The sequence below is a fragment of the Bombina bombina genome, chromosome 1 (assembly GCF_027579735.1).
Source record: "Bombina bombina isolate aBomBom1 chromosome 1, aBomBom1.pri, whole genome shotgun sequence".
Lineage (NCBI taxonomy): Eukaryota > Metazoa > Chordata > Amphibia > Anura > Bombinatoridae > Bombina > Bombina bombina.
The window spans coordinates 47,966,894-47,994,422 of NC_069499.1; the positions used below are offsets into that span (position 1 = coordinate 47,966,894).

The following is a 27,529-nucleotide window of genomic DNA, read 5'->3' on the forward strand; positions in this document are numbered from 1 at the left end:
ATGCACTGAGCTACTGATGAAAGGTAGTTCATGGTAGCAAGAAACACACCTTCTGAATCCTACATTGCGCAGTTCTGTCTGGAAACTAGATGCACAAGGATTGACTCTAATATGACTCCTGTAAATGCTACCCTTATAGCAGAATATAATGCGCCTTTGGGATGCATCAATACTCCAACCATGGTCATGAATGAAGACAAAAACTAGAGAGTATGAGCAATAGCTATTAACAGGAAATATGCTTGCAGTAGTATGTCATTCAGATAAGGAGCAACCAAAATGTCCTGATTCTGAGCACTGGCAAGATTTCATCCAACACAGATGGAAAACTGGCAAAGTTTTGCAGATATTCAAACCTCAGGAACTGAAAGCGATCCCTGTGTATAGGGATGTGCAGCTAAGATCCTAGCGGTCTATACTGGCCATCAATTGACCATTTGGATGAAGGGTGAAAAACAGTGCGTAATGTTCCCATTATACCAGTGGGAACCCTGACCAACATGTTTAGGGATGTTAAATCGGGAACAGGACTGTAATTCCCTTTGGACAATGAACCGATTGGGGTAAAACCTCTTGACCCTGATGTTACACAGGTTTAATGGATTAATTTATTCCCCTATCCTCCAAAACCTTATATAAAAGGTTGCCGCCTCAGAAGGATCTTTGGCAACATGAGATAGGACCGCTTGTCAAAAAGGAGGACTTAGTCCTTTAAGAGATAGAGTGTTTGGTTATCTTTTGAAACAAAGAGAATCAGGTCCAGCAATCCAAACTATTTTTCCTGATGGATCTAGAAATATAGAAACTTATACAAAGCTTATTGAGTCTGTACATGATATAAGGAAGCAGCTGTGGTATACATGTACCTACTTAAGTATTTGCACATAGTTTATATTTCCATAAAGCCTTATGGAGAAAAGGAGCGCACATATAGAACAGGGTACATAGAATACATTGTAATCCCCTGTACCCAGATAATCAAGACTGCATATACTTTAGAAAGTAACTACAAATGTACATGATCCATGAAAATATTCATGATCAATGCTCAGTGTCTGCATGATAATGGATGTGCATACATATAGGTTTAACTATACAATAGGCATAAAAGAGATACCAGTAGACCTTATCTCTAAAGGATCTCCACTGTAAATGAAAATATTTTGATCAATGTTAAATATCTGCATAAGAAACATATTGCCTAATTATAAATTACACATTAACATAGGTAGAAAAGAGATACCTATAGATCTTATCTCTAAAGCATCTCCATTGTTTGAATTAAAATACGGATACATCCTGCATTAGGGAAATAAACCCGCAGGAGTACAATGCATGAAGAGGGTAATACTATAGACTTGAGTACACTTATAGAATATGTAATGGCTTGCATATCTACATACAGGAGTCCTGTCGTATGTAAACATGATTATTTGTGCTGCTGAACATGCAATGCACATAGACAGCTCTTAGCAAATTTGTATTTCCCATAAGTGTACAAAAACCTGCATAATGTACATTACTGCAGAACAATATTCCAAAGAGCAAAGTACAACAGTATATAAAATTGCAGACTGACATAAAAATTTTTTATAATCTGTTTACATCCCCTGGCAATGGTGGTGAGTACAATGCTTAATTGACTAATAAATAAAGCATAAAAAGGCGCAGATAGTTATAACAAATGGTAACAGCACCATAGGTTATTTAGGTTCAGTACAGATATAAAATAGCACATATTATAGTAAATTGGGTACACTGTAGATCACATAAGAATGTGCTGTGGTGTACAGCTGCCTAAAGGTCCTTGCAAAAAACACCTGCATATAGGAAGTTATCAAATCTGAACCTATAGGTTATCAGTATAAGAAATATTTTGCATATTTACCTCAGGAGACGGAGTTAAATCCCTAGATTTATGCTTATGCTTACTTATTTTGGGGACAGCCCCTAAACAAAATGTCCCTATTTGTATATATTATTTTTAGTTTCAGGAGTAAAAAAAACATAATTTATGCTTACCTGATAAATTCCTTTCTTCTGTTGTGTGATCAGTCCACGGGTCATCATTACTTCTGGGATATAACTCCTCCCCAACAGGAAATGCAAGAGGATTCACCCAGCAGAGCTGCATATAGCTCCTCCCCTCTACGTCACTCCCAGTCATTCGACCAAGAATCAACGAGAAAGGAGAAACCAAGGGTGAAGTGGTGACTGGAGTATAATTTAAAAAAAATCTACCTGTCCTTAAAAAGAACAGGGTGGCGGGGGGGCCGTGGGACTGATCACACAACAGAATGAAAGGAATTTATCAGGTAAGCATAAATTATGTTTTCTTCTGTTATGTGTGATCAGTCCACGGGTCATCATTACTTCTGGGATACCAATGACCAAAGCAAAAGTACAACGGATGACGGGAGGGATAGGCAGGGCTCATATACAGAAGGACCCTCTGCCTGAAGAACCTTTCTCCCAAAAATAGCCTCCGAAGAAGCAAAGAGTGTCAAATTTGTAAAATTTGGAAAAAGTATGAAGCGAAGGACCAAAGTTGCAGGCCTTGCAAATCTGTTCAACAGAGGCCTCATTCTTAAAGGGCCCAAGTGGAAGCCCACATGCTCTAGTAGAATGAGCTGTAATTCTTTCAGGGAGGCTGTCTGGTCCAGCAGTCCTCATAGGCTAAGACGAATTATGCTACGAAGCCAGAAGGAGAGGAGAGGTTAGCCGAGAGCCTATTGACCTCTCCTCTGACCAGGAGTACACGACAGAACAGGGAAGACGTTTGTCGAAAATCCTTAGTTGCCTGCAAGTAGAACTTGAGGGCACGAACTACATCTAGATTGTGTAGAAGACGTTCCTTCTTTGAAGAAGGATTCGGGCACAGAGAAGGAACCACGATCTCTTGATTGATGTTCCTGTTAGTGACTACCTTAGGTAAGAACCCAGGTTTAGTACGCAGAACTACCTTATCTGAATGAAAAATCAAATAAGGAGAATCACAATGTAAAGCTGATAACTCAGAGACTCTCCGAGCCGAAGAAATAGCCATTAAAAATAACACTTTCCAAGATAACAACTTTATATCAATGGAATGAAGGGGTTCAAACGGAACTCCTTGTAGAACGTTAAGAACAAGGTTTAAACTCCATGGCGGAGCAACAGTTTTAAACACAGGCTTGATTCTAGCTAAAGCCTGACAAAAGGCCTGGACGTCTGGATTTTCTGATAGACGCCTGTGCACCAAAATGGACAGAGCTGAGATCTGTCCCTTTAATGAACTAGCCGATAAACCCTTTTCTAAACCTTCTTGTAGAAAGGACAATATCCTAGGAATCCTAACCTTACTCCAGGAGTAACCTTTGGATTCGCACCAGTATAGGGTATTTACGGCCATATGCATATGGGTAATTCTTCTGGTAACAGGCTTCCTAGCCTGGTATCAGGGGTATCAATAACCGGACTCAGAAAAACCACGTTTTGATAAAAGTCAAGCGTTCAAGTTTCCAAGGCAGTCAGCTTCAGAGAAGTTAGAGTTTGATGTTTGGAATGGACCCTGTAATCAGAAGGGTCCTGTCTTAGAGGGTAGAGACCAAGGCGGACAGGATGACATGTCCACTAGATCTGCATACCAAGTCGCTGGGGGCGGGTGGCCACGCAGGCCGCGATTAGAATCACTGAATGCTCTCGCTCCTGTTTGATTTTGGCAATCAATCGAGGAAGCAGCGGGAAGGGTGGAAACACATAGAGCAGCATCCCGAAGTTCCAAGGTGCTGTCAAAGCATCTATCAGGAACCGCTCACCGTATCCCTGGATCTGGACCCGTAGCGAGGAAGTTTGGGCGTTCTGGGCGAGACGCCATGAGATCTATCTCTGGTTTGCCCCAACGTCGAAGTATTTGGGCAGAAAGACCTCCGGATGAAGTTCCCACTCGCCCCGGATGAAAAGGTCTGGCGACTCAGAAAATCCGCCTCCCAGTTCTCCACTCCCGGGATGTGGATTGCTGACAGGTGGCAAGAGTGAGACTCTGCCCAGCGCATTATCTTTGAGTACTTCCCTCATTGCTAGGGAGCTTCTTGTCCCTCCTTGATGGGTTTGATGTAAGCTACAGTCGTGATGTTGTCCGACTGAAACCTGATGATCCCCCGAGTTCTTAACTGGGGGCCAAGCCAGAAGGGCATTGAGAACTGCTCTCAATTCCAGAATGTTTATTGGTAGGAGAGCTTTCCTCCTGATTCCATTGTCCCTGAGAGCCTTCAGAGAATTCCAGACAGCGCCCCAACCTAGTAGGCTGGCGTCTGGTTGTTACAGATTGTCCAGTCCCGGCCTGCTGAAGTGGGCATCCCCCTGGACAGATGTGGCCGAGAAAGCCACCATAGAAAGGAGGTTTTCTGGTCTCTTTGATCCAGATTCAGAGTAGGGGACAAGGGGGGTCTGAGTAATCCCCAGTTCCACTGACTCAGCATGCACAGATTGCAGCGGTCTGAGATGTAGACTTGCAAAGGGTACTATGTCCATTGCTGCTACCATTAAGGCCGATCACCTCCATGCATTGAGCTACTGGACCGGGGAGTTGAAGTGAATGAAGGACACGGCAATGCAGTTAGAAGCTTTGTTAATCTGTCTTCTGTCAGATAAATCTTCATTTCTACAGAAATCTATCAGAGTCCCCAGAGAATGGAACTCTTGTGAGTAGGAAAGAGAGAACTCTTCTTTTCGTTCACTTTCCATCCATGCACCCTTAGAAATGCAGAGACTAACTCTGTATGAGACTTGGCAGTTTGAAAGCTTGAAGCTTGTATCAGAATGTCGTCTAGGTACGGAGCTACCGAATTCCTCGCGGGTCTTAGGTAGCCAGTGCCATAAGGGCACCCAGAACCTTTGTGGAAGGATTCTTGGAGCCGTAGCCCAATCCGAATGGAAGAGCTACAAACTGGTAATGCCTGTCTAAGAAGGCAAACCTTAGATACCGGTATATGATCTTTGTGGAATTTCGGGTATGTGAAGGGTAAGCATCCTTTAAATCCACTGTAGTCATGTACTGACCCTTTTGGGATCATGGGGTAAGATTGTCCGAGATAGTTTCCATTTGAAACGATGGAACTCTAGGAATTTGTTTAGGATCTTTAAATCCAAGATTGGCCTGAAAGGTTCCCTTCTTTTTTTGGGAACCACAAACAGGGTTTGAGTAAAACCCTTGTCCTTGGTTCCGACCCGCGGAACCGATGGATCACTCCCATTAATAACAGATCTTGTACACAGCGTAGGAAACGCTTCCTTTCTTTATCTGGGTTTGTTGACAACCTTGACAGATGAAATCTCCCTCTTGGGGAGAGAAATTGAAGTCTAGAAGGGTAGTCCCTGAGATATGATCTCTAACGCCCAGGGATCCTGAACATCTCTTGCCCAAGCCTGGGCGAAGAGAGAGAGTCTGCTGGCCCCCCACTAGATCCGGTCCGGATCGGGGGCCCTCGATTCATGTTGTCTTAGGGAGCAGCAGCAGGTTTCCTGGCCTGCTTGCCCCTAGTTCCATGACTGGTTAGGGTTTCCAGCCTTGTCCTGTAACGAGCAACGGCTCCTTCCTGTTTTGTGAGCAGTGGAAGTTGGTGCTGCTCCTGCTTTGGAAATTCCGAAAGGGGACGAAAAATTAGACTGTCTAGCCTTAGCTTTGGCTTTGTCTTGAGGCAGGGCGTGGCCCTTACCTCCTGTAATGTCAGCGATAATTTCTTTCAAACCGGGCCCAAATAAAGTTTGCCCTTTGAAAGGTTATTAAGTAATTTGGACTTAGAAGTTACATCAGCTGACCAGGATTTAGCCACAGCGCCCTACGTGCCTTGAATGGCGAATCCTGAGTTTCTTAGCCGTAAGTTTGGTTAAATGTACTACGGCCTCCGAAATGAATGAATTAGCTAGTTTAAGGACTCTAAGCCTGTCCGTAATGTCGTCCAGCGTAGCTGAACTAAGGTTCTCTTCCAGAGACTCCATCCAAAATGCTGCCGCAGCCGTAATCGGCGCGATGCATGCAAGGGGTTGCAATATAAAACCTTGTTGAACAAACATTTTCTTAAGGTAACCCTCTAATTTTTTATCCATTGGATCTGAAAAAGCACAGCTATCCTCCACCGGGATAGTGGTACGCTTAGCTAAAGTAGAAACTGCTCCCTCCACCTTAGGGACCGTTTGCCATAAGTCCCGTGTGGTGGCGTCTATTGGAAACATCTTTCTAAAAATTGGAGGGGGTGAGAACGGCACACCGGGTCTATCCCACTCCTTAGTAACAATTTCAGTTAGTCTCTTAGGTATAGGAAAAACGTCAGTACTCGCCGGTACCGCAAAGTATTTATCCAACCTACACAATTTCTCTGGTATTGCAACAGTGGTTACAATCATTAAGAGCCGCTAAAACCTCCCCTAGTAAGTACACGGAGGTTCTCCAATTTAAATTTAAAATTTGAAATAACTGAATCCAATCTGTTTGGATCAGAACCGTCACCCACAGGAGAGTGAAGCTCTCCGTCCTCAGTGCTCTGCAAGCTGTGGAACGGCAGTATCCGACATGGCTCTAGGTATTATCAGCGCACTCTGTTCTCACCCCAGAGTGATCACGCTTGCCCCTTAGTTTCTGGTAATTTAGCCAAAACCGTTCAGTCATAAGCAGTAGCCATATCTTGTAATGTTAGCTGTAGAGGCCGCCCAGGATGTACTAGGCTCACAATAGTCACGCACCTCCGGCGGGAGATCAGGTATCTGACTCGTGAGGGCGAGTTAGTCGGCATAACTCTCCCCTCGCTGTTTGGGTGAGATATTTGTTCAATTTGTACAGATTGGCTTTTATTTAAAGTAGCATCAATACAGTTAGTACATAAATTTTCTAGTTGGGCTCCACCTTTGGCATTGGAACAAATGACACAGGTATCTTCCTCTGAATCAGACATGTTTAACACACTAGCAAATAAACTTGCAACTTGGTTACAATCTTATTTAACAAAAACGTACTGTGCCTCAAAGAAGCACTAAACGATTAAATGACAGTTGAAATAATGAACTGAAAAACTGTTATAGCATCAATCCTTGAAAACAACACAACTTTTAGCAAAGGTTTGTTCCCATTAGTAAAGTAACAATAATTAAATTTGAAACGTAAAAATTACAGAGCAACGTTTTTAATCACAGTCAATATATAAGTCTCACAGCTCTGCTGAGAGAATCTACCTCCCTTCAAAGAAGTTTGAAGACCCCTGAGTTCTGTTAGATATGAACCGGATCATGCAGGAAATACAAGAATAACTGACTGGAAATTTTTGATGCGTAGCAAAGAGCGCCAAAAACGGCCCCTCCCCCTCACACACAGCAGTGAGAGAGAAACGAAACTGTCACAATTAAAACAAGCAGCTGCCAAGTGGTAAAAATAATGCCCAATACATTTATTCACATCAGTACCTCAGAAGAATGGTAAAGCGATTCTACATTCCATGCAAAAACGTTTAACATAATAAATTCCTATTAAAAGGTTTAAGTACTTTTTTACAGAGTAATTCCAGTGAAGTACCATCCCCAGAATACTGAAGTGTAGAGGTATACATACATGTTATTATATACGGGTATGGGCAGGATTTTTCTCATCAATTCCATTCAGAAAAGTAAAAGACTGCTACATACCTCAATGCAGATTCATCTGCCCGCTGTCCCCTGATCTGAAGCTTTTACCTCCTCAGATTGGCCGAGGAAACAGCAGATGATGATCTGTAACTACTCCGGTTAAAATCATAGTAAAAAACTCTGGTAGAGTTCTTCTTCAAACTCTGCCAGAGAGGCAATAAACACGCTCCGGTGCTAGTTGTAAAATAACAAACTTAGTGAGTTGAAAGTTATAAAAACTAAGTATAATCACCATAGTCCTCTCACACATCCTATCTAGTCGTTGGGTGCAAGAGAATGACTGGGAGTGACGTAGAGGGGAGGAGCTATATGCAGCTCTGCTGGGTGAATCCTCTTGCATTTCCTGTTGGGGAGGAGTTATATCCCAGAAGTAATGATGACCCGTGGACTGATCACACATAACAGAAGAAAATGCCTTTGTCCCCAGTGATATCTCTAATGAGGAGTCAGTTTTCTAAAATCCCGCTATCTACATATATGTTTTTTTACAAATATGTTCCGGTATGTCGGGCCACTTCTCACAGATCTGTGAGAACTGTATACCTCATACTTTGCATATATATCAGCAGCAACAGTCCACTTTCCTGAAGAAATCTGCCATGTACTTCTCACTCAGGGGGAAACTACGGTTTTGTTCTAGATTTTATGTATAATAAAGTATGCAAAGACACTGTATATAAGTACAGACAATACCTGGTAGAGAGCCCTCTACACTAAGTTTACACTCCCTCATACACTACAATTATGACAGTGTAGAAACTATATATATAGCACATAAGTACACACCGCTTCCTGGGACTGGCAGACACTGGAGTGAAAATAGGTTTAAAAAGTGGTCCCAAATGTAGTAGTAGAAAATCTAGTTACAGCGGGTCCATAGTGAGAGAGAAAAGCCCAGGAACAGAGCCGGTGGCCATGTTAAAAAGTTAACACACTTTTGGTTCTTTTTAACTAAAAGATAGTGCACTAAACATAAAACCCCCATAAAAACTATCACAGCCTAGCCAGAGTCTTCTTAAAGGGCCATACACCTGTAAATGGTAAGAGGCTTCCCTGATAGTGTACACAAATGATGACAGACCCTTTAGGGACCCGATAGGTAGAAAAAATTGTGTCATGAGGAGAGCAGGTTAAGTCCACTAGCTATGCTGTACATGTGTCAGAGTACCTATAAATAGCCTCTGGGCTGTATGTGTGCTGTGTAAAAATGTATGCAAAGAAAAAATAGAGTGTATAATGTCCCTTTAAGGTCTAGCTCGGTCTAGTCATCCCATTTGGTGCCTAGGGATTTGAGAAAGGGTAGAAACAGGGGAACAAATAGTTAAAGTAAAAGTGAGTCCTTTTGGATTCATAAAATGGAATTCCCTGGCAATTATGGTATTTAGTAACTATATGCTATTATAATCCCCCCAGAGTGTGCTGGTGAATTGTATGTTAATTATGTGCAGTCACCCCCTCCAGCTGGTTTACCAGAGCATTGTCAATGCAGCAGGTATCCAGGAGAGAGCCCAGTCCAGTGCAGGTATCATGTACCGCAGAGGATTTGCAAGTAGGAAATACCACCGTTGTCCCGTCATGGTGGAAGCTTAGGGACGAATACCCACGACACCGGAGGGTTAGTTTATGTGCACAGTATTTCCCTAGACGGGACTGCAAGGGCCATAACAGGGTATTTCTGTGTTCCTATATCATTTAGCTGTGGTGAAGTTTCTCTTACATTTGTTTGTAAATGATACTCCCTTGGGTGCTCTGGATCTCACATAGGTCTGAGCTCCCAGTTTATAGATCCATAAGCAAGTAGCTGAAACAACCTCTATTCTCAGTCATCTCCTACAAGGCCAAGAAACAAACTGGGAAAGAGATAGAAGGGAGTTTTAAGGTCTGATATTGGGTTCTTGGCCTCCTCCTAGGTGGCAGAAAAGATATACCATATGGTTATGTGTGAGCTGTGGATTCATCATTTATGAAAGAAAAAAGGTTTAATAACAGACAAAATAGGAATCTTTACTTTGTTCAATATGTTTGTCATTTATTTTGTAATAATTGTACACATCTCTCAAGCTTCAAGCAGTTGAATTTGTAGTATACCATTTTTTTTTTATTATTACAAGTTTTTAATTATTTTTCCTTCTCTCAATTTATAGTACATTGTCTTTATATGTGTAAAGTGTGTGCTTACCAACAATTCCAATTTTTTTTTCTTTTTGTCTACAATATTTCTATTTTTGCACTTCAGTGAGGTTGTTGATTTTCTTGTTAGGAAAACTACATAAAGTTTTTGAACATCTACATAAATTAAATAACAGGAAGTACCTATTAGGCCAATACATTCATTGTATATCTATATCTCTCTATACCATATCCTCTGTGAATATAATAATAATGTATATGTATATATACACACACACACACACACAGATATAAATATATATATAGTATACACACAAACACACACACTTACATACAAACACCTAGTCGGACCGCTCTGACAGGCTAGGGTTATGAGGGCAAGCGCAAAGATCCTGCTATAATCATTCCAACCGCATGTCCCAACAAGGGAAGCTGCGACATTCACAGAACGTCAGTTGTGCGCTTTTCTATGCTAACTACACTTGGTTAAAAAGTATAAGGGTGAAAGTTTGTGCTTTTACTATATTATTGCTCACTGGCAAAAGCAAATTGTAAAGACCCAAAGCTGCAGTCCTGTGGTGATTCTGGTCAGTATTCTTGCTACAGGGTGGGGGCTGCTTTTCATTACCTCACAGCATAGTGAAAATAATAAATGGACATAAATTTTCCGCACACACACTAAAGAGGAAACTTACCTCGTGCAAGTCATTGGCTACTTTCTGTCGCTCACATCTGCTCTCCTTCCAATTTGTTGTAGTGTTTCGTTCAGTTGCCTCTTTAGCTGTAAATGAAAGAGGAGGGCAGGAATGTTTTGTTACTAAATAGTGAAATCATAAAATGACTGCTTACCATGTCCATCAGCAAGCTGCTAGATTTGGTTTTATTTAGACACGAGTTAAAGAATTAATTTCAGGATTCTCCATTCTCCAAATATTACACTGAGTAAATATAAAATGCTTTTCAGTAAGAGAAATAAGGAGAAAACAAATAAATAAGTTATAAAGGGAGAATTAAAGGGACACAAAAGGCCAAATTTTAGTATTCATGATTCAGATAGATCATGCAATTTTAAAGGCACTTTCTAATTTACTCCTATTATAAAAGTTGTTGTATTCGTTCTCTTGCTAATCTTTATTTGAAAAAGCAGGAATGAAAGCTTAGGAGCCCGCCCATTTTTGATTCAGCTCCTGGGTAGCGCCTGTTTGATTGGTGGCTAAATGTAGCTTTAGAAATCTACATTTTCTGCTGTTGTATCTTAAGAAAAAGTATTTTGAAAATTGTTCTCGTGCTGGATGACAGTGCATATCAATTCACACAGAAAAAAAAAGTAGTATAATTGTTTAACTATCAGCACTTTATTTCATAATAAAAACTTAACTTCCTTTTAAGTTACATCTTCATGAGCATCAGGTTTGATTTACTAAACCAATAGCTAGGGGGGAAATTATGTCAAGAGCCAACACCATAAGCAGAACGATTTAATGGACATGAAACCCCGAATATTTCCTTCATAATTTCAGACAGAGCATAGAATTAAACGTTTCCACTTGATTGATATTTCAGAATTTGCTTTGTTCTCATGTTATTTTTGTACAAATTTACCTAGGCCTACCTACATTATTTTCAAACAAAAAATAGGAATGGAACAAAGTAAATTTTGATTATCATGGGAAATTTGGGGTTCATGTGCCTTTAAAAAGGGACAGGTCTAGTCAAAATTAAACTTCATATTCAGATATGGCATGCATTTTTATACAATGTCCCAAGCTTACTTTTAACATCAAATATGCTTTGTTCTTTTGTTAATCTTTGTTGAAAGCGAAACCTAGGGTAGGGGCTCATATGCCAATTTTCTAAAGGCCTTGAAAGTCGCCTCTATCTCAGTGCATTTTGACAGTTTTTCACAGTTAGACGGGGCGTTGGTTCATTTGTGCAGATATAGGTAACCATTGAGCTCACCTCCCGTGGAGTTATTTATGAGTCAGCACCGATTGGCTAAAGTGCATGTTCTGTAAAAAGAACTGAACTAAAAAGTGTACAACATTTTTAAAAGTATTTTGTAAAACAGCTGCCATTATAGTGCTCCAGACATGTTTTATGCTACCTACCTAGGTATGCTCTTTAACAAAGAGGGATCTGAAAGTTGTTTTATTTTTAAATTGTGTACTCTCATCTGAATAATAAGAAAACATTTGGGGTTTTTATGCCCTTTTAGAATCCCTACAAATTTACTTAACGTCTCATAAAGGGGGACAGTGCACTGTAAAATAGTTATTCCTATAATGTGGTTTCAAATGGCTCGTTATACCAGTTGTAATGTATAAGATGTATGAGAAACTGCACCTTTATGTCTGTTTTTGTACATGAAAAAACAGAATTTATGTTTACCCTGATAAATTACTTTCTCCAACGGTGTGTCCGGGTCCAGACGGCGTCATCCTTACTTGTGGGATATTCTCCTCCCCAACAGGAAATGGCAAAGAGCCCAGCAAAGCTGGTCACATGATCCCTCCTAGGCTCCGCCTACCCCAGTCATTCGACCGACTTTAAGGAGGAATATTTGCTAGGAGAACCCATATGTTACCGTGGTGACTGTAGTTAAGAGAAAATAAAGTTATCAGACCTGATTAAAAAAAACCAGGGGCGGGCCGTGGACCGGACACAACCGTTGGAGAAAGTAATTTATCAGGTAAACATAAATTCTGTTTTCTCCAACATAGGTGTGTCCGGTCCACGGCGTCATCCTTACTTGTGGGGAACCAATACCAAAGCTTTAGGACACGGATGAAGGGAGGGGAGCAAATCAGGTCACCTAAATTGGAAGGCACCACGGCTTGCAAAACCTTTCTCCCAAAAATAGCCTCAGAAGAAGCAAAAGTATCAAATTTGTAAAATTTAGAAAAAGTGTGCAGTGAAGACCAAGTCGCTGCCTTACATATCTGATCAGCAGAAGCCTCGTTCTTGAAGGCCCATGTGGAAGCCACAGCCCTAGTGGAGTGAGCTGTGATTCTTTCAGGAGGCTGGCCGTCCGGCAGTCTCATAAGCCAATCGGATAATGCTTTTAATCCAGAAGGAGAGAGAGGTAGAAGTTGCTTTTGACCTCTCCGTTTTACCAGAATAAACAACAAACAAAGACAAGTTTGTCTGAAATCCTTAGTAGCTGCTAAGTAAAATTTGAGAGCACGAACTACATCCAAGTTGTGCAACAAACGTTCCTTCTTTGAAACTGGATTAGGACACAAAGAAGGCACAACTATCTCCTGGTTAATGTTTTTGTTAGAAACAACTTTTGGAAGAAAACCAGGTTTAGTACGCAAAACCACCTTATCTGCATGGAACACCAGATAAGGAGAAGAACACTGCAGAGCAGATAATTCTGAAACTCTTCTAGCAGAAGAAATTGCAACCAAAAACAAAACTTTCCAAGATAATAACTTAATATCAACGGAATGTAAGGGTTCAAACGGAACCCCCCCTGAAGAACTGAAAGAACTAGGTTGAGACTTCCAAGGAGGAGTCAAAATTTTGTAAACGAGGCTTGATTCTAACCAAGCCTGAACAAAGGCTAGAACATCTGGCACAGCTGCCAGCTTTTTGTGAAGTAACACAGACAAGGGCAGAAATCTGTCCCATCAAGGAACTTGCAGATAATCCTTTTTCCAATCCTTCTCGAAGGAAGGATAGACTCTTAGGAATCTTAACCTTGTCCCAAGGGAATCCTGCAGATTCACACCAACAGATATACCAAATTATGTGGTAATTTTTCTGGTTACAGGCTTTCAGGCCTGAACAAGAGGTATTAATAACAGAATCTGAGAACCCTCGCTTTGATAAGATCAAGCGTTCAATCTCCAAGCAGTCAGCTGGAGTGGGTCGAACGGACCTAGAAACAAGAAGGTCTCTCAAAGGTAGCTTCATGGTGGAGCCGATGACATATTCACCAGATCTGCATACCAAGTCCTGCGTGGCCACGCAGGAGCTATCAAAATCACCGACGCCCTCTCCTGATTGATCCTGGCTACCAGCCTGGGGATGAGAGGAAACGGCGGGAACACATAAGCTAGTTTGAAGGTCCGAGGTGCTACTAGTGCATCCACTAGAGCCGCCTTGGGATCCCTGGATCTGTACCCGTAGTAGAGGAACTCTGAAGTTCTGACGAGAGGCCATCAGATCCATGTCTGGAATGGCCCCACGTTTGAGTGACTTGGGGCAAAGATTAAACACTAAAAAACTCTAAGCCATCTCCCGTGGAGATGTTGCCTGTACAACGGCAAAGAGAATGACTGGGGGGTAGGGCGGAGCCTAGGAGGGATCATGTGACCAGCTTTGCTGGGGCTCTTTTGCCATTTCCCTGTTGGGGAGGAGAATATCCCACAAGTAAGGATGACGCCGTGGACCGGACACACCTATGTTGGAGAAAGCTGTTTTTGTTCTTTGACCCCAAAACCCATTAAAATAGTTTTAGCTTGCAGGGAAATCAGATCTCACTATTACTTTGTGTACACATACATGCTTCCTTGTCCTTTTTCTGTCATATACAAAGTCAAATACTTAAAGAGAACAATTGTTAATTAGCTTTCTATTATTTCTCCTAACTCTCACTGGGCTTTTACACAAAGGAGTGTACAGCACCACTGGTATTTGGTATCTGAAGCTTGTGGGGAAAAGGGGGACTGTTAACCCCTCAGACTCCAGGATACAAAAACCCACAGCACCATTAGCTTTTCAGCATTTATTTAGCTTCTGCTCACATAGTACAGATGTATGTCTGCAACGGGTTGGGAGGTTATCCCTTAATCATGCTAATTAGGGACGTTACAATTTTATTACCTTTCTTTATATATGTGGGTTTTTTTTTTTATTGTTTATAGGGATTGATTATAAGAACACCTTAAAGGGACAGTATACACCAGTTTTCATATAACTGCATGTAATGTTATTTAAAAATAAGCAAGAACTATACTTTTTTATTTAAGAAAAAAACTATGGGCTATATAAAATCGATCTACAAAAGGTCGAGCTCTCTATTCATCCCTTTTGGTGCCAGGGGATTTTGAAAAATGGTAGAAACAGGGAACAAATATTAAAGCAAAAGGAGTCCTTTTGGATTCATAAAATGGAATCCCTGGCACTTATGTATTTAGTAACGTATGCTATATAACCACTAGGTGGTGCTGGTGAATTGTATGTTAAAGGGACAGTACACTGTAAAATTGTTTTTATATGAATGAATTTTCAATGACTTGTTATACCAGCTGCAGAGTAGTAAAATGTATGAGAAATTGCATTTTCGGGTTTATTTTGTGTATATGAAGGGTGCTGGGTTTGTGCTTTGAAACCACAGCCTATTACAAATGGGTTGAGCTTGAGGTAATATTAGATCTCACTATGTTATCACTGTATGTACACACACTTGCTTCCTTATCTTATATTTGTCTGGTAAACTAAAGCTCAATACTTAGAGAGAACAATGGAAAATTATCATTTTATTAGTTTAACTATCATGCCCCCCACTGAGAGTGTAATCTCTTCTGCTGGCTGGCGTTTACTTAGGCTATTCTATAGAATATACTCCAGTATAAGAATCTTCAGGTATAGGTTGGGGATACCACAGGCTAAATCTGCTATTTCAAATGCCAAAATAGGGGTAAAGGAGCTACTTGTAAACAATTTAAAACATTCCAGCAGGTCAAATGAATCATTGGGAACAATTTAAAGGGGAGAACAATTTTGGTGAACTGTCCCTTTAATGTGAAGGCCTATAAAGAGCATCTATCAGATGAGGCCTATTAGCATGATTAAAAGGGACACTCAATCAAAATTAAACTTTCATTATTCAGATAGAGCATGCCATTTTTAAACAACTTTCCAATTTACTTCCATTAACTAAATGTGCACAGACTTTTTATATTTAAACTTTTTGAGTCAACAGCTCCTACTGAGCATGTGCAAGAATAAGTGTGGTATGCATTTGTGAATGGGCTGATGGCTGTCACATGGTACGTGTATGCATTTGTGAATGGCTGATGGCTGTCACATGGTACATGGGAGTAGGAAAAAGACTTAGACTTTTTAAAATTGTCAGAAAAAAAATCTACTACTCATTTGAAGTTCAGACTAAGTGCTATTGCATTGTCTTGTTATCTTGCATTTGTTGATTATGCAAATCTACTGTGTTGACTGTCCTTTAAGGGATAAAACCTCCCAACCCGTTGCAGACATACATCTGTACTATGTGAGCAGAAGCTAAATAAATGCTGAAAAGCTAATGGTGCTGTGGGTTTTTGTATCCTAACTCTCACTGGGAGTGTAATTTTTTTTCTTTTAATTTTCTGCTGGTTTGTGTACATAGCTTTTCTATAGCCTATACTTAAAGGGGACACTCAATCAAAATTAAACTTCATTATTCAGATAGAGCATGCCATTTAAAACAACTTTCCAATTTACTTCCATTACACAAAATGTGCACAGTCTTTTTATATTTAAACTTTTTGAGTCACCAGCTCCTACTGAGCATGTGCAAGAATAAGTGTGTATGCGTTTGTGAATGGCTGATGACTGTCACATGGTACGTGTATGCATTTGTGAATGGCTGTCACATGGTACAGGGGTGGAGTGGGAAAATACATAACTTTTAAAATTGTCAGGAAAAAACAATCTACTACTCATTTGAAGTTCAGATTACGTGCTATTGCATTGTCTTGTTATCTTGCAATTGTTTATTATGCAAATCTACTGTGTTGACTGGTCCTTTAAGTATAGAAACGTTCAGTATAGGTAGGGATACCACAGGGTAAAAATCATGTTTCAAATGCCAAAAATAAAGGTAAATGAGCTTTTAAAAAAAACCAATACATTCTGGGGGGGCGGAGCCGTACAGCAAATATCATCGCCGCAGTTTTTTGCTCCTGCTTGACGGGCACGTCTCAAAGGGCAAATAACACGCCAGAGGACCTGAAAACGGATCCAAACACCACAACTCACCACATGAAAAACAGGTGAATCGAACAATAACCATCACAGGAAGGATCGGACGTGACAGACTTACCCCAAGTGATGTCAAGCAGGCCGCTCGTTTAGCTGCTGCACTTCTTCCCACTGACCATCACTTACCAGCGAGTGGCTGCCACACAGCAAAACGGAAGGGCTCAGCCTCTCTACACACAGCAGGTCGCTTCGTCTCCTACCACCTAACATACAGCAGGGGATCCATCCCATACTAAAATAGCGACGGCCTAACAAGATCAGAGTGGTACTGAGGTAGCAGCCCCAGGGGCCTAAGTAGAGACACTGCAATTACATGACGCAGACGCGCATAAAAGAAATAGTAAGTGCATACCAATCTATATATCAACACTTACATGAGGCATAACAGATTTGGAGAGTGCAACCGGCTTATAAGATACAAACAATAAGCTGCAGGCGCATACAGCTTTATACAAAGCCTATCTCGAACCTGGGATGAGTGCTCCTGATCTGCTAACTCTAGCTCTATAACTCTATGCTCCAAACGCCTGGAAGCTCTCTGGGGAAACCCTGCGCTTGGATCCTTTAATATCACAGGGAAATACAGGGGTAGACATTATCACATTGGTGCAAAATGGAGGGCGCAAATTATAGCAGCACTCAAAGCACTGGAGGCCTCCATGGACCACCACTTCAACAACCTACTCCAGCCAAATGTCCCTCATCACGAAGTGGGGTATCTGCTTCAAACAGGTTTTTGAAACTCCCCAATCTATGGACTTCCCTACACTAGCCACTGACAAGGGAAAAGGCCAAAGAAGTTGAGATTCAGTTCTGTTGAGTGCAGAAGATGGTCACCTACTGCTGACTGGTCTGGATGTGTTCCCGTGAGCGTTCCGACCCCGCCGCGAGGCGGCCAATCGTGGTCGGTGCCGGGAGGCTAGAACTGTGAATCAGAGCGTTACAGGTCACTCCTTCATGCAGAAGATGATCTCTGGGCATAGTGAGACCAGCAGTCCGAATCTTCTATCAGAGTCTTCCGCCACTCTGATCCCGCAGATCGACAAGTTGCCAACGGAGATAAAGTGGTCACTTCATTGCGCTGCCACGTGATTGCTTTTGCATCTAAATCACAGATGGGAAGAAGACTTTAGTCCCAAATGGGCTGCGAGCCTGTTGCCGACCTATCTTGATCAATATGGGATTTGGGTTACACTTTTCCCTCCTCAGGTCTGCTTGTTACGGGAGTTAAAGACTCCGACTATTCCCGCATGCATCATTCGTGGCACGTATTGTAGATGTCATGCATGCTAGCTTACAACCCCGTCATTGTTTATATATTGTATTAATATTATCTGTTGTCTGATTTTGCTGAGTTTACTAACTAATTTTAACCATACATAAAAAACCACAAATATTGTAGATTGGACCACCTATTATTGATTATCAGCTAGGGCCTATTGTACATTTTACAGGGACATGGTGATATCTGTGACACTTAACTCAGTATTGTTTAGTGATTTGCTTTTTTGATAGGCTTGTTCAATAAGTTTGAAGAACTTTTCTTAGCCGTTATGTACCTTTATTTTTTTTACTTATGTCATAAGTTGTTCTTCACTCAATGAACCTGGTAATATTCGGTAGAGGTGTACTCCTTGCTAGATCTGCACAATATTTAGATAGACCTTTAATCTCCTCATTACCTGAAGTGATAAAGTATTTTCCATATATGTCATTGGCAGCCTAAACATACACACCTTTATGATGTGAGAGGGGACAGTAGAAGACTCTGTACTATCAGGTTATTACAGTTTTCACTTCAAAAGTAGAGAAACACCCTAGGGCCCACGATTAGACCAGTACTTTTCTTAGAGGACCTTATATAGTTCCCTCCTTATATGTTATATCTTCACAGTCTTTATGGGTATCCCCTTTAATTTTACTTTGGGAGTCCCGTAGTATGATGATGAAAGGCCCACATAACAGGCTGCCATTCACTATTGAATCGAGTCCTACTATGTATGGAGAAAACATTAACTCATGCCAAGATGACCTAAACTCTCAGTTCCCCCTCTTCTGCAGAGACCACCCTAGGCTATATTGATACCTCTGTCCATAACAGGCCATAGCAGCTTGTAGGCAATTTGATTATGAGTAGAGAACGAAAATATATCCCCTGAATATAGCTCTGCTTAACCCTATAATCACATGTTTGTATACCATGATTCAGACAATCCCTCTGTCAGGCATAGTCAAGATCTAGATACATACCCTAGTTTATCAGCCATATTCTGCGGTAGTTACTCGACCAGCTCAAACATATAAACCGTGCTGGAAGGCTGTTCAGTCGTTGCCAGCTATATTCCCTAGATATTGGTAAGGGAGATGCACTTTAAACTCGCAGTAAGCATGGCTTAATATGTACTTGTGATTCAGTTCTTCTCTCTACTTTCAGCACAGTTATCTCAGGTTCAAATTTCCATAATTATAAATTTCTTCTGTAAATAACCACTTAAGCTTATTAAGCTATGCTAGCTTTAATACTGGTGTAAGTACAGGCCAGTTAACTTTACTATCATCATCTTTACTTATAAACAACTTACTCTTCTCTCACTCACCTCACCAGTATAGGCCCTCTCACTTTAGAAAGCTCCGCCCCCCCTTTCCCATCAATCTTTGAGCGGCTCTTGTCCGCTGTGACTCCCTTACCCAATACCCTTTTCACTAACTCATCTCATCCTATATGACACTTTAAAATCCTGTTGGAATCATATTTATTAATTGCCCTACAGTAATCTTCCAGGTAACTAATAATCTCCATAAGTGCTCTCTTCATTTAGCCCATGAATAGCTGGATCTGTAGCTTACCATTAATAGCAATTTATACTATAGAGGAAAATGAGGGTCCCACTCGCATAGACTCACATTAGTTTAGACTATATTTTCTCTGTATCTTTATTAAAACTGACCCACATAGCATACTTCATTAGTTGGTTTTCACTATAACTCAAGGCAGATATTTGATTGTTTCATGTAGTGCTATCTCGCGTATAAATGTTGTCAATTTATTTATATGTTAATGGTGATGCAGACATATTATATTGGTCTAAAAAAGTAAAAAACAAAACAAAAAAAAAACTAACACTTCCCCAGGCAGGTATAATGAATCACTGAGTGATTTAAGGGTTGTTCGGATTTTTGGAGACCGGGGCCCTTTGTCATCTAAAATTTACATTCACTTTAATATACAAGGTAATAATAGATTTCTGCAAGAGTTTCAGCGGAAAGATAAGATTGCTCCAAGAGCTCTTTATTTCTAGATCTCGTGTTTCTATAAAGAGCTGAAATGTTAAGTGATATGATTGTCATTGGTCTAAGGATCTAATAAAGATTTCAGACGTACAGTAAAAAAAAAAAAAAAAAGGGAGGCGCACGATTTAGCAAGTATTTCACTAACCAAAAAAAATCCTAGTCTTAATTCTAACTCAACCACAGAACATTTAGAAGATAAACAGTTTAGTATTGTTTATATATTTTGGTAAGATAAGCACAAAGGCAAAAATAGGGGGGGGGGGGGGGGGAGCGGTTCCTAATTGCGACCAGCAGGAAAGAACAACAGACAGCCAGGTTGCTGGACATAGCATCTTACCAAGGTCAGCTCTTCATTCTGCCTTATTGCTTCTGAATAGGAATCATCCAGCTTTCTCTGCAATTCAGTCAACAGATCTTTCAGCTGAAATGAAGTTCAGAGATTTTAAAGCAGCCCCAAAATGTGTCTCAGATATCAGAAAAAGAGCAGAGCTTAAAGGGGCATAAAACTTATTTCATGATTAAGTTAGCGTGTAACATTTTAAAAGGGACAGTAAAGTCAAAATTAAAGTCTTGTGCTTCAGATAGAGCATGCAAATTGAAACAACTTTCTAATTTACTTCTATTATCAAATTTTCATTGTTTTCATTTATCCTTTGTTAATGAAAGAATAAATGTAGGTAGATTGACAAGAGCTTAGGAGCATGCATGTTTCTTTAGTATACTATGGCAGCAACAATGTATAACATTGCTATAAACAAAGTTGCAAACACTGCTACCAGATGGGTAAAGACACTTAGGATTGCTCTTTAACAAAGGATACTAAGGGAACTAAGCAAAATTAATAACACAATTTCATGCTCTAATTAATACATTCAAGTTTTATTTTGACTTAACTGTCCCTTTAAGAAAGTTTCCTCTTTACTATTATTATCAAAATGTGATTTGTTTTCTTTGTATCCTTTGTTGCCTGGTGTGCATGTCTGGAACACTAGAGGCAGCAGTTATGCACACAAGACTGCCATTAACAGTGCTATGCACTCTAGTGGTCAAAAACATACTTGCAAATATGCTACCATATAGTTCTCCAGCACTATACCTACTTAGGCATTCTCTTCAACAAAGAATACCATGAGAACTAATGAATTTTGCTAATCAAAGTGAATTGGAAACTTTCTTAACATTGTACCCTCTGTCCAAACCATGAAAGAAAAAGTTTGGGTTCCATGTCCCTTTAAGGGGTGCACTAAAGCTGCAGATTCAGCCGTTACCTTCATTACCAAGTTGTGACCGCTATTTTGTAATAGAGATATTTTGTGATCTCTAGATTAAAAATGGCCCCTGGTGTGGCCCCTGCAGGTGCCAGAAACTCAAAAGGATCTTTTAATCCACAGAAGTGAATGAAACGGCCAGCAGTTGTGGCAGCTGATTTACGATGTTAGGCACAGTAGATCATTTGACCCCATAACCTACACTCACCTCTCTGACTTCTGAAACATAAGAGGCTCTTTCATTTTCTGCCTTCTCAAGCTCCGTTTCCAAATGATCCTTCACTTTTTGCATCTGTAGAAATAAAACATAATGTTTATATAAATTAAAATGCCGAAAAGGAGAAACCCTGACATTTCTATATGTGTAAAACAGTTAGTGGTTATACTATTTAGCGAGTCAAGTCACGGTATATGAAGAGCATGTGAAAAGATTGTATTAAATGTGTACAGGACAAAAACAATACCCCCTGCCACCAGTTTGTTCTTAATCAGGCAAAAAGTTTTGGCTAGTTAGGTAGTAACTGGCAGTTTAAAGGGACAGTCTAGTCAAAATTAATCTTTCATGATTCCAGATAGAGCATGCAATTTATTAGAGCAACTTTCTAAATCAGCTAACGCTACCCAGGTGGTTGAATCAAAAATGGGCCGGCTCCTAAGCTTACATTCTCGCCTTTTCAAATAAAGATACTAAGAGAACAAAAAAAATTGATAATGAGGTAAATTAGAGAGTTGCTTACAATCGATGCACTATCTGAATCATGAAAGATTCATTTTTTACTTTAGTGTTTCGTTGATACAAATTGTGTGAGACCGATTAACAAAACCTTTATGTGCACATTTTTGGCCCAAATAACCTACAGTTATGGAGTTGTGTTTCCTGCCGTCCTAAATCTCTCCAGTTCCTGCTCCAACGTAAACACTTTAGAAAGCGCCTAGAAACAAAACAAGTATTTTACTATAAAAGGGAACAAAAAAGAAAAAGTCTTACATCAAAAGGTGATCATTAACAGCTGAGAGGTAAATGCATAAAAGCAAAAGGCCACTTATTGCGCCAAACAGATTCTGGCGCTTTCAGCTGCCCACCACAAGCGTGACGTGAGAATACTCCTGTAATTGGCCGCAGAGTGTGCTCTCAGTTTATGGCTTGGATTGGTAGACTGACACAGGAAAGAGATGTGGCCTTGGGTCAGTTTTTTAACACCGCCAATGGAGACATTTTAAAAGGGAAGCACTTTTGCTTTTCCAAGTACCAATTTAAAGGGTCCCTTTTTAGATGGTGACATAAATACCTCAGTTACAATAAAGTATAGAAAAGAAACTTTATACCGATGTGCGCACATTAGTTCTTGGTACAACTAAACAGGTTGCAATGAGCCGACTACAGAAGCCAGCATGTAATTCTATATCCAGTTGCCACTGTACCAGTAACACTATTACTATATACATTATATAAATAATCGATACCATAGAAACTACACAAAATGCTAGGGAGGTGACGAGCAACTGAGTAATAATGTAACATCATTTCCTGAGAATTCACTATGTATGAGTACAATGGGCATTAAATGTTCTGATTGTGGAGAGAAAACTACTTGATATTATTGGAGTAACGGTGGTCAGAGTGCCACTCCTTTCCTAGTATCAAACAGAGAGTAAAAACATAATTTATGTAAGAACTTACCTGATAAATTCATTTCTTTCATATTAGCAAGAGTCCATGAGCTAGTGATGTATGGGATATACATTCCTACCAGGGAGGGGCAAAGTTTCCCAAAACTCAAAATGCCTATAAATACACCCCTCACCACAACCCACAAATCAGTTTAACGAAATAGCCAAGAAGTTGGGGTGATAAGAAAAAGTGCGAAAAGCATAAAAAATAAGGAATTGGAATAATTGTGCTTATACAAAAAAATCATAACCACCACAAAAAAGGGTGGGCCTCATGGACTCTTGCTATATAGAAAGAAATGAATTTATCAGGTAAGTTCTTACAAAAATTTATGTTTTCTTTCATGTAATTAGCAAGAGTTCATGAGCTAGTGATGTATGGGATAATGACTACCCAAGATGTGGATCTTCCACGCAAGAGTCACTAGAGAGGGAGGGATAAAATAAAGACAGCCAATTCCGCTGAAAATAATCCACCACCCAAAAATAAAGTTTAAATCTTATAATGAAAAAAAACTGAAATTATAAGCAGAAGATTTAAACTGAAACAGCTGCCTGAAGTACTTTTCTACCAAAAACTGCTTCAGAAGAAGAAAACACATCAAAATGGTAGAATTTAGTAAAAGTATGCAGAAGAAGACCAAGTTGCTGCTTTGCAAATCTGATCAACCGAAGCTTCATTCCTAAACGCCCAGGAAGTAGAAACTGACCTAGTAGAATGAGCTGTAATCCTTTGAGGCGGGAGTTTTACCCGACTCGACAAAAGCATGATGAATCAAAAGATTTTAACCAAGATGCCAAAGAAATGGCAGAGGCCTTCTGACCTTTTCCTGGAACCGGAAAAGATAACAAATAGACTAGAAGTCTTTCGGAATATTAAAGTAGCTTCAGACATAATATTTCAAAGCTCTTACTACAAAGAATGCAACGATTTTTCTTTAGAATGTCTTAGGATTAGGACACAATGAAGGAACCACAATATCTCTACAATGTTGTTAGAATTCACAACCTTAGGTAAAAATTAAAAGAAGGTCCGCAACACTGCCTTATCCTGATGAAAATTCAGAAAAGGAGACTCACAAGAAAGAGCAGATAATTCAGAAACTCTTCTAGCAGAAGAGATGGCCAAAAGAAACAAAACTTTCCAAGAAAGTAATTTAATGTCCAGCGAATGGCATAGGTTCAAACGGAGGGGCTTGAAGAGCCCCCAGAACCAAATTCAAACTCCAAGGAGGAGAAATGACTTAATAACAGGTTTTATACGAACCAAAGCCTGTACAAAACAATGAATATCAGGAAGACTAGCAATCTTTCTGTGGAAAAGAACAGAAGAGCAGAGATTTGTCCTTTCAAGGAACTTGCAGACAAACTTTATCCAACCATCCTGAAGAAACTGTAAAATTCTAGGAATTCTGAAAGAATGCCAAGAAAAATGATGAGAAGAACACCAAGAAATGTAAACCTTCCAGACTCGATAATATATCTTCCTAGATACAGATTTACGAGCCTGTAACATAGTAGTAATTACTGAGTCAGAGAAACCTCTATGACTGAGAATCAAGCGTTCAATCTCCATACCTTCAAATTTTAAGGATTTGAGATCCTGATGGAAAAAAGGACCTTGCGATAGAAGGTCTGGTCTTAATGGAAGAGTCCACGGTTGGCAAGTGGCCATTCCGGACAAGATCCGCATACCAAAACCTGTGAGGCCATGCTGGAGCCACCAGCAGAACAAACGAGCACTCCTTTAGAATCTTGGAAATCACTCTTGGAAGGAGAACTAGAGGAGGAAAGATATAGGCAGGATGATACTTCCAAGGAAGTGTCAATGCATCCACTGCCTCCGCCTGAGGATCCCTGGATCTGGACAGATACCTGGGAAGTTTTCTTGTTTAGATGGGAAGCCATCAGATCTATTTCTGGAAGTCCCCACATCTGAACAATCTGAAGAAATACCTCTGGGGTGAAGAGACCATTCGCCCGGATGTATCGTTTGACGACTGAGATAATCCGCTTCCCAATTGTCTATACCTGGGATATGAACCGCAGAAAATAGACCAGGAGTTGGATTCCGGCCCATACCAGTATTCGAGATACTTCTTTCACAGCCAGAGGACTGTGAGTCCCTCCTTGATGATTGACATATGCCACGGTTGTGACATTGTCCGTCTGAAAACAAAATGAACGACTCTCTCTTTAGAAGAGGCCATGACTGAAGAGCTCTGAAAATTGCACGGAGTTCACAAAAAGTTGATAGGGTAATCTCACCTCCTGAGATTCCCAAACCCCTTGTGCTGTCAGAGACCCCCAAAACAGCTCCCCAACCTGTCAAGACTTGCATCTGTTGAACATCACAGTCCAGGTTGGAAAGAACAAAAGTAAGCCCCCTGAACTAAACGATGGTGATCTGTCCAGGCCAGCGTGAGAGATGTGTCGTACGATCGGTTTTTAAAGAAATTAATTGAGATATCTTTGTATAATCCCTGCACCACTGGTTCAGCATACAAAGCTGAAGAGGTCGCATGTTAAAACGAGCAAAGGGGATCGCGTGCCGATGCAGCAGTCATAGACCTAGAATTTCCATGCATAAGGCTACGACGGGGAATGATTGAGACTGAAGGTTTCGAACAAGCGGAAACCAATTTAGACGTCTCTAGTCTGTCAGAGACAGAGTCATGGACACTGAAATCTATCTGGAAACCTAAAAAGGTTACCCTTGTCTGAGGAATCAATGAACTTTTTTTGGTAAATTGATCCTCCAACCATGTTTTTTGAAGAAACAATACAAGTCGATTCGTATGAGATTCTGCTAAATGTGAAGACTGAGCAAGAGTACCAAGATATCGTCCAAATAAGGAAATACCACAATACCCTGTTCTCTGATTACAGACAGAAGGGGCCACCGAGAACCTTTGTAAAAATCCTTGGAGCTGTTGCTAGGCCAAACGGGCAAGAGGCCACAATACTGGTAATGCTTGTCTAGGAAAGACAATCTCAGAAACTGATAGTGATCTGGATGAATCGGAATATGCAGATATGCATCCTGTAAATCTATTGTGGACATTATAATGACCTTGCTGAACAAAAAGGCAGAATAGTCCTTATAGTTACCATTTTGAATGTTGGTATCCTTACATAATGATTCAAAATTTTTTAAATCCAGAACTGGTCTGAAAGGAATTCTCCTTCTTTGGTACAATAAAGAGATTTGAGTAGTAAAACCCCAGCCCCTGTTCCAGAACTGGAACTGGCACAATTACTCCAGCTAACTCTAGATCTGAAACACATTCAGAAATGCTTGAGCCCTCACTGGATTTACTGTGGACACAGGAAAGGAAAAAATCTATCTTGCAGGAGGCCTTATCTTGAAGGCCTATTCTGTACCCTTGAGAAACAATGTTCTGAATCCAAAGATTGTGAATCGAATTGATCCAAATTTCTTTGAAAAATCGTAATCTGCCCCTACCAGCTGGGCTGGATGAGGGCCGCACCTTCATGTTGACTTGGGAGGCCGACTTTGGGCTTTCTAAAAGGTTTGGATTTATTCCAGAGCTGGAGATGGTTTCCAAACTGATACCGCTCTTTAGGGGAAGGATCAGGCTTTTTGTTCCTTATTGTGACGAAAGGAACGAAAACGTTTAGAAGTACCTAAATTTACCTTTAGATTTTTTACTCCTGTGGTAAAAATGTTCCTTTCCCCCCAGTAACAGTTGAAATAATGGAATCCAATTGTGAAACCAAAGAATTTATTACCCTGGAAAGAAAGGGAAAGCAAAGTTGACTTGGAAGACATATCAGCATTCCAAGGTTTTAAGCCATAAAGGCTCTCTAGCTAAAATAGCTAGAGACATATACCTGACATCAACCCTAATGATATCAAAAGATGGCATCACAAATAAAATTATTAGGCATGTTGAAGAGATTAACAATGCTATGAGAATTATGATCTTTTACTTGCTGCGCTAAAGCTTCCAACCAAAAAGTTGAAGCTGCAGCAACATCCGCTAAAGATATAGCAGGTCTAAGAAGATTACCTGAACATAAGTAAGCTTTTCTTAGAAAGGATTCAATTTTTCTATCTATAAGGACCTTAAACTGGAAGTACTATCTGCCGTAGGAATAGTAGTAACGTTTAGCAAGAGTAGAGATAGCCCCATCAACTTTAGGGATTATTGTCCCAAAACTCTAATCAGTCAGATGGCACAGGATATAATTGCTTAAAACGTTTAGGAGGAGTAAATGAATTACCCAAATTATCTCCATTCCTGGAAATTACTTCAGAATAGCATCAGGGACAGGAAAAACTTCTGGAATAACTACAGAGTTTAAAAACCTTATTTAAAACGTTTAGATTTAGTATCAAGAGGACCAGAATCCTCTATTTCTAATGCAATTAAGACTTCTTTAAGTAAAGAACGAATAAATTCCATTTTGAATAAATAACAGAATTTATGTTTACCTGATAAATTACTTTCTCCAACGGGTGTCCGGTCCACGGGCGTCATCCTTACTTGTGGGATATTCTCTTC

General features: G+C 40.2%; 1 protein-coding gene across 1 annotated transcript in view; it reads right to left on the reverse strand.

The window, feature by feature from the left end:
* Positions 1–27,529, reverse strand: part of KTN1 (kinectin 1) — a 394,527-nt gene that overhangs the window by 11,368 nt on the left and 355,630 nt on the right. Inside the window, 6 exon segments of the mRNA XM_053697334.1 lie at positions 10,478–10,535; positions 10,538–10,564; positions 20,399–20,482; positions 21,538–21,621; positions 22,188–22,207; positions 22,210–22,261. Coding sequence (XP_053553309.1) covers positions 10,478–10,535; positions 10,538–10,564; positions 20,399–20,482; positions 21,538–21,621; positions 22,188–22,207; positions 22,210–22,261 — 325 coding nt within the window.